The sequence below is a fragment of the Petaurus breviceps genome, unplaced genomic scaffold (genome assembly GCF_028583685.1).
Source record: "Petaurus breviceps papuanus isolate PSGF00001 unplaced genomic scaffold, PetGlider_PUasm1.0 90750, whole genome shotgun sequence".
NCBI classification, from domain to species: Eukaryota; Metazoa; Chordata; class Mammalia; order Diprotodontia; family Petauridae; genus Petaurus; species Petaurus breviceps.
The window spans coordinates 10,882,517-10,894,045 of NW_027187335.1; the positions used below are offsets into that span (position 1 = coordinate 10,882,517).

General features: G+C 44.1%; 1 protein-coding gene across 1 annotated transcript; it reads left to right on the top strand.

The window, feature by feature from the left end:
- The first annotated feature begins 1,952 nt into the window (after positions 1 to 1,952).
- SOST (sclerostin) lies at positions 1,953 to 8,118 on the top strand. The gene is made up of 2 exons (XM_069067391.1): positions 1,953 to 2,221; positions 6,022 to 8,118. The coding sequence occupies exons 1-2, from the start codon at positions 2,002 to 2,004 to the stop codon at positions 6,444 to 6,446; spliced, it is 645 nt and encodes a 214-aa protein (XP_068923492.1). The 5' UTR covers positions 1,953 to 2,001; the 3' UTR covers positions 6,447 to 8,118.
- Positions 8,119 to 11,529: the final 3,411 nt, after the last annotated feature.

Sequence of the window (11,529 nt, forward strand, 5' to 3'; positions counted from 1 at the left end):
ATCCTTATGGTGCTTCAATATTCAGTTATAAGATCATTCTTCATTGGGGGGAGTTGGGGTGGGGGTGGAGGTGGGTTCAGCCTGGAGGAAGAGCTAAGGGAAATGGATCAGCCGCAGGTATACAATGACATGGAAATGAGAAGAAAGAGCCTGAACTGGAAGGGGAGACTGAGAAAAAAAATCTTGTCAACAGAAAATGTTAGGCATGTCCTGGCTGAGTAAATGTATTTGTTTCCTTCTCTCCTTTAGAAAATGTGGTATGAAAACAAAACTTTCTGGAATTATTTGCATTTGACTTCCTAGGGAGTTGGAATAACTTTAGTTTAAAGCCGACCTCAGACTTAACTGGCTGTGTGACCTGGGGAAGTTGGTTAAATACCTCAGTTTCCTCACCTGTGAAATGGAATGATAACCAAACCTATCCCGTGGTTGTTGAGTGCCAACAAAATAACAAATGTAACACATTTTCCAAACCTTAGAATGATAACATAAATGCCAGTTTTGATTATGTGGATGGGAACCTTTTTCTAGTCTGGAAAGAACTTTTATTTTAGACATTTCATTCTCTGAGGCACTGATTATGTGGGGAAATCATAGGATCAGACTCAGAACTGGAAAAAAGCTTGGAGGTTGCCTTCGTAATTTTACAGATAAGGAAACTGAGACTTGGAGAGGTCATATGCAGTAACAGTGGTGTTGTAATTTGAATCCAACTCTGATTCCAAATCCAACTCTTTTTCTGCCTGGGCAAACTGCTTCCTACTCATGGAAGTAGTCTGAGGCATCCAAGAACTATCATCCGTGGCTTGGACCTCACATCAAAGTTTATAAATATGGGGTTCTTAACCTGGGATCCATGGGCCTGGGTGGAGAGGGGGGGGTCTATGAACTTACAGGTTTTCTAAAATATTTTAATAACTATATTTGAGCATAACTGGATTTCTTTGTAATCTCATGCATTTTATTTTATATATTTAAAAACACCATTCTGAGAAGGGATGCATAGGTTTCAACAGACTGCTCTAGATGAAAACCAGGAACATCTCTGAGACATCACTTCTCATTCCAGAGAGGAGTCACTTATGCCCTATAATTTCTTCATGCCTCCCTGATGAAGATAGATAAATGCTTTGAACTAAGGACTCCCCACTAATTCTGGGGTAATAGCACCAATAACTAGCATTTATATGCTATACAATGCACTTTAAGGCTTATACACTCACAAGTTAAGTCAAGAACCCTGTATAGTAGGTACTATTATTCTACTCCCCATTTTACAGATGAGAAGAGGTCACAGAGCCAGGAAGTGTCTGAGGCAGGATTTGAATTCAGGTTTTTCTAACTGTTTTGAAGTCCCAAGTTTTCAGGGCTTGTGGCTGATATCATCGAGTGCTTTTCTCTATTATTTCTAAGGGAATAACAAGTTACATTACACAGGAGGCAGATGCACACTCCGTAAGTCATTTGGATTTGCTGATGACAGCTCTCTGAGCTTACACACACTGGGAAAGAGAGACTGCCTGAGCCCAAATCTTCCTCAAGGAGATTGGGAAGTCTGCTTGTTAAACTGGGCTCCAGTTTGTTTTGAGAAGTATGAAGAGGTCCAGGGAGGTCATCAGTCATGAAGCAGCTTTTGAATAACCAAGAAATGACTGTTTCCAAGGACTAGGTGCTGAAAAGGACCCCTCTTTCTTGCAGATCTTCAGCCCCTGCACCCAGGCATTCCAAGTCACCTGGAAAGAGGCTAGAGCTATTTGGAAATTTGGAGAGCATGGGGAGAAAAGTGGTGGGGTGGGTTGGCTCTGAACACACCCCTTTGCCTTCCCTCTCAGTTTCCTACCACCCCTCCCCCAAGTGAAATGTGGGGCTGGCCCTTCTCTGTCTGTGTCCCCATTGGCTGGTGAAGCAGCAAGGGGGGATTTAAAAAAGGAGAAAGTGCTGAGAGAGGGACTGGAGTCCGTGAGTGCTGAAGGTTTGGTTGCCCCCACCCCAGCTGGCACCATGAAGTTCCCTCTAGTTCTCTGTCTGCTGTGCTCGCTGGTCCAGGTTGCTTTCCACTCTGTGCAAGGGTGGCAGGCCTTCAAGAATGATGCCACCGAAATCATCCCTGAGCTCAGTGAGCAGCCCGAGCCTCCGCCTGACCTGTCGAACAGCAGTAACAAGACGATGAACCGGGCAGAGAATGGAGGGAGATACCCACACCACCCCTTGGAGCCCAAAGGTATTCAAAGTTTAATGACCAAAGACAGGAAGGGTGAGAGGATTGTCCTATATGAGGGCCCCTATCTGTGGATGCTAATTCATAATCAGCAGGGTTTCAGAACCATTACTGATGTTGGGAAAATAGTCCTTCCCATCACTAGGGAATGCCCAGCTCTGCCTAACCAAGAGAGTGGTGCCATAGCTCTGCTACCCCCCAACCCACTGCCCCTGGGTGGTCTGGTAGCTGGAGAAGCTGTCACATTCCCTTTTTTATAGAACTTTTTTAAAAATAGGGGAGACAGCCCTCTCTTTTAGACCCACTAAGTGCTCCAAAGGAGCTGGCAGGGGAAGCTACCTGCAGTATCATAATTTGGCCACTGCAGTGGCATACAGGGCAACGAGTTGTCACTCCAGGACACAGCAACTGTGACAAATGTGCTTCACAGCTGTAATTATCAGTTGGTGGTGGGGATGGTGTAAAAGGAACATAAATGGTGATAGGAACTTAAGAGCTGGAAGCAACCACAGAGGCCACCCAGTCCAACCTCCTCATTTTATATATGAGGAATCCAAGTCCCAGAGATGTGAAGTAACTTGCCCAAGGTTACACAAGTAGTAAATAGCAGGTTCTCTGATTCCAAATTTAGAGTGTTAGGTTTTTTTTCTTCCATTATACCATTGCAACAATTTGAGCAAAGTACAGGGCTTCTGAGAAGCAGAGAAAGAGACCAGAGGAGTGTAAGGATCAGGGCAAAAACAAATAAATAAAAAAAAAACCCAACTCGATTCCTTAAAGAAAAAGTCTTCCTTAAAAATCTGGCTCAGTGAGTTGGTGATAGAGGAGGAGAGAATGGAGGGAGGACCTGGATCCATCCCTAACTATCCAGCACTAAGTGAGAATTTCAGATTTTGCTTAGCAAGGTCAGAAGAGTAATCCTTTGCACTTGAAGGGTGGTTTCTTTTTGTCCTGCTTCCCAACTTCTCTGTTTCCTCATAGCATGAAGATGTTTTTAGCAGCATCTGCAGTGGGCATTGGTCATATTGGCTTGTGTTCTGTTTAACAAATTCTCAAACCTAATCTGGGGCTACAAAGTTAGAGGGAAATCTTACTTGAGAGATTCTTAGGCTAGCAGTAAGAAACAAGAAAGACTGGGGCTATACAGGCCCCATGAAGTCAGCCACAGACAAACCCACCATCACAGTGTGGAAGAGAAGGGCTTGCCAGGAGTTTCTCTACCCACGTATGTTTGTGATAAGGGAATCCATCTAAGTTATTCAAAGAATTCTCCAGGAAAGGAGAACCCAGAGGAGGGGATTGTTCTGGACCTCGGCTCCCCTGGGCAGAAGACAATCATGAACAGAAAGATAGTCCTAGCTCTTGAGGAGTCTAGAGACTAAGTGGGGTAGGAGCTGATTCCTGAATTCTGCCCAATGTAGTCCCAACTCCAAAAGGACCTTTTGCGAATAATAGTAACTGCCATTTTTAGTGTACTTAGAAAATGTTTTATATACATCATCATGACCCTGTGAGGTAAGTGTTATAGATGTCATTATGCCCATTTTACAGATTTTACAAGTCTAAGGTTTGGTGGGGGAGGAGCCTCTGGGTTTACATGAGTAAACATACTTGCCCTGAGATCCTACCACTCAAAATACCATCACTTTCTCTACAGAGGAAGTGCCTAAACTGGGCAGCACTATTCTTAGCCCTAGAAGCCTCTTTCCCCAGGCAAACATAGGCCACTCCCACACTCTGCAACCCCAACTCTTAACTAGGAGTACAACCTGGTGAGAGAAACCAAATAAAAGCATGCTGGAGCCAAAGCTAACACTGCTGCCCACAGGTCCCCTCTTTGGCTCAGTGCCTCTGGGTCTCTGGAATAGCTTTGGGGGAAGGTTTCCTCTTTCTCTCTTGCTTTCAGTCCTGGGGACCATGGTTTCATCACTCCCCCCCCCCCCAATCTCTCTCAGCAGTCAGTTCAGCTGCCTTTTGTTTGGAAGAGTTCAGAGCTCAGCCCAGAGGCAAGAGTTATGGCTATCCCACAGAGAAAGCTTTACCAACCCAGCTTCCTCTGGGACTCAGATTTTTTTTTGTAAGGCTCAAATTGCTAGTAGGGACCTGAAAACCATGGATCCAGAGCTAGAAGGGACTTCACAAGCCATCTAGCCCAACCCCGTCATTTTACAGATGAGCAAACTGAGGCCCAAAGAGGTTAGGTGATTTGCTTAGGGTCACATGGGAAACAAGCTTCCAAGGAGAACCCTTATCTTCCTGACTCCACTGTATCAATCACTGACAGGTTTTTAGCCAGAGCTCAGCTCCCTTTCCTGATTTTAGCTTGTGATTTTTTCAAGGCACTTTACCTAATTTCAGCCTTGCAATGAGATAGGTACTATTAATACCTCTTTTTTTTTTTTTTAAAGCAATCGGGGTTAAGTAACTTGCTCAAGGTTACACGGCCAGTTATTATTTCTGGGTGTGGTGCTGAGTATCTGAGCCTGGATTTGATCCAGGTCATCCCGATACTGGAGCCGGTGCTCTTATTCGCTGAGCCACCTGGCCGCCCCTAATACCTCTTTCTAATGGATTATTTGACAGCTAGAAAGTGTCTGAGGCATATTTTGTCTGCTATGCCACCGAAATGTCCACACTTGGAAAGAATGCAGCGCATTCTTCATTCAACCCTGGGACTTGAAACCTGAGCGTTTCTCCCAAGGGGCATAGAAAGCTCTCCCCTGTTTCCCTACCAAGTTTATCCACAGGGCCTAGATTCCCATTCCTGTCCACTACTTTCAGTCCCCTCTACCACAACCATCAGGACCTGTATCCAGCCTTGCTCTCCTGCAAGGGTCCAATTGGTTCCCGTGCCCATAATGACTTCCTTTCCCTGTATTGGTTTCCTGAGAGACTTTTCAGGACAGGATAAACAAGGCTGGATTCTCTCTGCCTTGATATATTACTGCCTGTAAAGAAACAGAGGCATTTTGGCACCTTTAAAGGTGGGAGAAGCAGCCTAATTTAACTTGGGAAGGGGAATGCTCATCACACACCACAGTCAACATTTAGGTCCTCTTTTTTTTCTAGTGAAATGGTCCCCACATCTGCTGGACAAACCAGTGCTAGGACTCTGTCCTTGATAATCCTTCCACATCCCTTCTTTGTCTGGCAGGAGAGACTGTCAAGTTAAATCTACTCAGGATTTAGGGGAAGGAATATTTGGGAGCAGGCCAGAATCAGGCAAGAGGGGCTCAGGTGAGCCCAGAAAATTTTCTACGCCAGGGTGGGTGAGACAGGTGCCACTTGCTGGTTTGAGTGACCCGAAGTGGTTTGTTTCCAGGACTTCCCTTTTCTTTTTCTTTTTTTTTTTCCTTCGAGGCAAATGGGATCAAGTGACATGCCCAGGGTCACACAGCTAGTAATTGTCAAGTGTCTAAGGCCGAATTTGAATTCAGGTCCTCCTGATTCCAGGACTGGACCTCTATCCACTGCCCCACCTAAGCTGCCCCTTTTCCAGGACTTTTTGAAGACGTTTTTGGGAAACAATTCAGTTACTCTCAAAAACTAAGATGTGTAGGCATTGATAACTCTACAACATACACAGGTCGAAGTGCAGGGCATCCTTTGACCCCGAAAGGAAAGAATGTGACTTGGCTTGAGGAAAAGGCTGCTAGGGGTTGGGGCAGGGGTGGCGGAGGGGGCAGAGCTTGGTGCATGCAGTCTAGGACAGCTGGCTAGACCTGGAGAGGTCATGGGAGCTTCTAGCCCAGATTCCACCCTTCTCTCTGGTCACTAGCATCTTCCTTCCCCTTGCCCCCTAGACGCCTCGGATTACAGCTGCCGGGAGCTGCACTTCACCCGCTATATCACCGACGGGCCCTGCCGCAGCGCCAAGCCCGTCACTGAGCTGGTGTGCTCCGGACAGTGTGGGCCAGCGCACCTGCAGCCCAATGCCATTGGGCGCAAATGGTTGTGGCGCCAGAGCGCCACGGACTACCGCTGCATCCCCGACCGCTACCGCACGCAGCGCATCCAGCTGTTGTGCCCGGGAGGCGAGGAGGCTCGGACTCACAAGATCCGTGTTGTGGCCTCCTGCAAATGCAAGCGCTACACCCGTTTCCACAACCAGTCGGAGCTCAAGGACTTCGGCAAGGAGGCCGCTCGGCCCCCAAAGAACAAGAAGCCGCGGCTGTCCCGGATCCGGAGCGGCAAGTCCAAACAGCCAGAGTTGGAGAATGCCTACTAGGGAGCCCCCAGACCCTGCCCCAGGCCGCTTCTCCCTCCGAGACGTGCCAGAGCTAAGGTCACCCTCTTATGGCGTCTGGGTCTCTGTCTGTTTCTTTGTTTTGTTTTGTTTTCTTGCCTGAAGCGCAGGGTAGGGTCTGTGTCCCCAAATCCCGAAGCCTGAACTTTCTAGCGCAGAGGCTAAGGTAGACTGATAGCCAGGCCATGGGCAACTGGGAGGGGACGGAGCAGCGTGGAGTAGCCACGGGGAGGGGAGGGGCCCTCCTGCCAGCCTTTGAATAGTCAGGTGGGTCCCTTCTCTCTCTGGGACAGAGAGAGCTGGGCAGGTAGAATCTACAGCAACGGAGACACTCCCAGCCTCCCCCCCAACCACTACCACAGGAGTTCCTAGCCGAGACTTTCTTCACTACCCCATCCCTTCCTCCAACTTGCTCATACCCCAGGGGTTAAAAGAGAGCGCTTAGAAGAGAATAAAGGGTATGTTAAGCTCTGGGCTTTGCAACCTTCAGTAATATTTATGATCTACTGATTAGAAAAGAAAGTGGCATGAGATTAGTCCTCCTTTGTCTCAAGGTCCCAATTCCATTGGAAAGTCTTTAAGGTGTAAGTAACATCAGGTTGTCAAAAAGGAAGGGGGGCAAATTGGACCAGATGATCTTGAAGGACACCGTCAACTTGAATTTGAGCTTTGAGATCCTCTCGCCCTCCTATCAAAACCTAGTACTATTCACTAGTGTTCAAGGAGGGTAGAGAGAGGGTATCTTTCACAGCCGGGCTTTCCAGTTCAGTTGTAAGCAAATTCTTTCCCCTCAGGGGTTGGTTGCAGAGTTAAAATAGTTTGCAAAGCTTGTGAACTTTCATTTTCAGCCACCACTGAATTGTCAGCAGGGCAATGGGCTAACTCCCAACACAAAATGGGAGCAGTGGGTAATAACAGTATTAGGTTTTCTAGAGTAAGCCCAGAGTGAGGGTGTTTGGGGGAAAGCAACTGGAGAAACTGTGGTCCTCCTTCCCAAAAGGACAGTTTTATTCCTGACATTTTCTTATGGTAACCTCTGTAAAGTTCTCTTGTGATCCAGCCCCCTTTCTCCCCCAGTACCTGGGGTCTGTGCCCATAGGCCTTCTTGGCAGAGGCCAGTTTTGGTTTAAAGTAAAAGAAGAGCCAGTACAAAGGCCTGGTCCATGCACATGTAGATCACTGGCACATTCCTATCCTGAAAATAGCTTAGCGCCATGCATACATGTGTCGATGCTCTTTTCATTAAAAGATTATTATTGGAAAGCAAAAACAAAAAAAAAATGCAACTGCTGTACATATGCTGAAAACCCACAAAATGGAATAACTACAATCCAAAAGTCTTTTGGCGTAACATTTTCAGACACTTCTTTCTGTATAATTTTTAAAAATGTTTTGTTGTGTGTTTGTATGTGTATGTATGTGTTTTTTAAAGTGTATTCAATGTGAAAGCCTGCAGTCCCTCCACGTGGGACCCTGACGCAGGAATGAAAGTAATTGTTTTTAAAAGAATAAGTTACATATTTATTTTCTTGTTTAAGTTATTTATGCAAAAGTATTTTTCTCATAGAGAATGAAAAATTAATATTGCTTTATGAAATAACAGTCTGGTCTTTCAGGATTCCAAATGTATTGTTAATAAAGACAATGGATTATTTTAAAAAAGAAAAAGGGGCTTTTTAAAAAAAAACACAAATAACACACAAATCTTGTCAATGATACTCCCATTATTCTAGTCACCTAAGCTTGACGCCTCAAATTCACCTTTGACTCCTCCATCACCTGAATCAATTCAGTCTCTTAAGGCCTGCCAATTTTTGCTTTGAAATGTTTCCCTTGATCCACCTCTAACATTTCCATTTCACTACTTTCAGACCAGCCCAGGCCCTCATAGCCTCCAGCTTGCATTACTATAGTAGCCTTCTAAGTGGTCTCTCTACACAATCCATCCTATCCTCTGTTGCCAAATTAATCTTTCTAAGGCATCCCTTTCATCTTGTTACTGCCCTGTTAAATACCTCCAATGATTCCCCTTTGCCTAAAGGGAAATTTCAGCGGGACTTTCAAGGCACTTGACAACAAGATAGTCAGCTCTCATTTTCTTGATGTAATTTTATCTTCTTTACCCCTCGGCCCCCCACCCCAAAATCTCTCTTAGATCAGTACTATTTCTCAGACAGACCATATTCATTCCCAACTCCATGTTCATTCTCCCCATTTGATTCTTCCCCATAACCATTTTAGAAAGCAATTTGGAATTATACTAAGAAAGTGACAAAAATGGCCATACACTTTGACCCAGTCCATCAGCCAATAATCATTTATTAGTTGCTTACTATATGACGGGTACTGAACTTAGTGCTGAGGATACGAAGCAAAGCAAAAGGCAGACCTTGTCCTCAAGGAGCTCACAATCTAATGATGTAAACAAGCCTACAGACTTGCAAACTGCAAACAAGTTATATACAGAAAAAATAGGAAGTAATCAACAGAGGTGAAACGTTAGAATTAAGAGGGATTAGGAAAGAATTCCAGTAGAGATCTCACTGACAGGCATATACCCCATGGAAGTCAATGATAAAAAGAAAGGGACTCATATAAATCAAAATATTCATAGTAGCACTTTTTGTAGTAGCAGCTATCTGGAAACAAAGTAAATTTCCATTGATTGGGAATGCTTAAGCAAATTGTAGTTCATGAATGTTGCCATGCTATAAGAAACAATGAACATGAAGACTATTGAGAAGCATGCGAAGGTATACAAACTGATGACAAGTGAAGAGAGCAGAACCAGAAAGCCAATGCAGCACCGACTACAACAATGTAAATGGAAGTGTAGGAGAGTTAGGGACTGGAACTGGGATTTCACTGATACAGGGAACTCTCAGAAGAGGAAACTCCATCTACCAATACAGTCATATGATATATGGTCTACCAATACCCTCCTGCAATTTATCCTCTTAGAGAATTGTTGCCTAGAGCACCGAGAGATTAAGTGAACTGGTGAGGGTCACAAAGCCAGTATGTATCAGGAGTGAGACTTGAGCCCAGGTCTTCCTTTTTAGGTATATATTAGGAGTTCCAACCCTGCCCTGCTTGTCCCCCTTATGGACTATCTTCTGTTTATTTTAAAATGTTTTATGCATGTTCTTTTCTTTTTGTATCACTACCATTCCCCACATGCCAAAACTGTCTTCACTCTTCCAAAAACTAGTCTTCCTTTGTTGTTACTTCTTCTCAAAGAGGACCGTGACATCAGGATGAAGATGCCATGACTTGCAAGTGAATTGGATTTAAGTGAGGCAGGGTTTTGCAAGGTCACTAGCCTCACTGGCTCTTCAGGAGCCATCTGGATCCAGTGGCAAGATAAAGATCAGGATGACTAGAGATAGTTCCATAGTCTTCTCTTATGACAAATGACTATAGCCAAACAAAGCAAATACATGGGGGCAGCTAGGTGGCACAGTGAATAGGGCACTGTCCCTGTTAAGAGGACCTGAGTTCAAATACGACTTCATACACTTAACACTTACTAGCCTGTGACCTTGAGCAAGTCACTTAACCCCAATTGCCCTACCTTCCACCTCCAAAAAGGAAAAAAAAAGAAGTAAATACATGCATTGGCCATGGGGAATGACTCTGGTCTTTATATACTTGAATCAGTTCTCTCTATATTTTATATATCAGACCTTTACCAGAGAAATTTGCTTCATGTATTTTTGCAGCAAGTCATATGAAAATGAATGTCTCATTCTGGGAGGGAATAAGTGATTAGAGAGCATCTACCGTGAGCCAGGCACTATGCTAAGCACTTCTACAAACATCTCATTTGCTCCTGACAACAACACTGTGAGGTTGGTGTTATTGTCATCCTTATTTTCCAACTGAGGAAACTGAGGCAAACAGAAGTTAAGTGACTTGCTCATGGTCTCAAACACCAGTATCTGAGGAAGGATTTGAACTCAGGTCTTTCCAACTCTAGGCCCAGAGTTCTATCCTCTTTGACGCCAGCTACCTCTAGTTCACCACTTCTCTCAAGAAATGGAAAGTGTTCATCTTCAGTTTTCTAGAGTGACAATTGCTTGCTGCAAAGTTGTGAAGTCTTTCACAGTTGTTTTTCTTTACAATATAGTAATCATTATATGAATTGTTTTCCTGGTATTCTTCACTTCACTCTATATCAGAATATATTCTTCCCAGATTTCTCTGAATCTGTCTCTTTCATAATTTCCTATGGTGCAATAATGTTCTTTACATTCATGTTCCAAAATTTATTAACCCATTCTCCAATTCATGGGGCCCCTTCCAGTTCTTTGCCATAACAAAAAGGGCTGCTAAAATATTTTTGTTCATATGGGTCCTTTCCTTCTTTCTTTTTTCTCTTGGGGGTAGTGGTATTGGAAACAGGATAAAAAGCACTTTACAAATATTATCTTATTTGAGCCTCACAATGACCAAGGGAAGTTGGGTACTATTACTCCCATTTAACAGATGAGGAAACTGATGCTAAGAAGATAACATCCAATAAATACCTGAGGATAGATTTGAACTTGTGTCTCTTTGTCTGCAGATCCAGACCACAATTGTACCACCTAACTGGGCCAAAGCTTATGTACAGTTTAATGACTTTTCAGGTAGAGCTCCAAATTGCCTTCCAGGGTGGATGAACTAATTGATAGCTCTACCAGTAGTACTTGAATATACTGAACCTTCCACAGTCCCTATAATAATTGCTCTTTCTTTTTTTAATTTTTTTTTGTTTTTTTTTTGGAGGGGGGAAGGTGGGGTAATTGGGATTAAGTGACTTGCTGAAGGTCACATGGCTAGTTAGTGTTAAGTGTCTGAGGCTGGATTTGAACTCAAGTCCTCCTGACTCCTGAGCTGCTGCTCTATTCACTGTGCCACCTAGCCTCCCCTCTTTCTTTCTTTCTTTCTTTCTTTCTTTCTTTCTTTCTTTCTTTCTTTCTTTCTTTCTTTCTTTCTTTCTTTCTTTCTTTCCTTCTTTCTTTCTTTCTTTCCTTCTTTCTTTCTTTCTTTCTTTCTTTCTTTCTTTCTTTCTTTCTTTCTT

Coding starts and splice junctions, on each gene's coding strand:
- SOST (XM_069067391.1), top strand. CDS start 2,002: ATGAAGTTCCCTCTAGTTCTCTGTCTGCTGTGCTCGCTGGTCCAGGTT. Junction 2,222..6,021: donor CCACCCCTTGGAGCCCAAAG/GTATTCAAAGTT, acceptor CTTGCCCCCTAG/ACGCCTCGGATTACAGCTGC.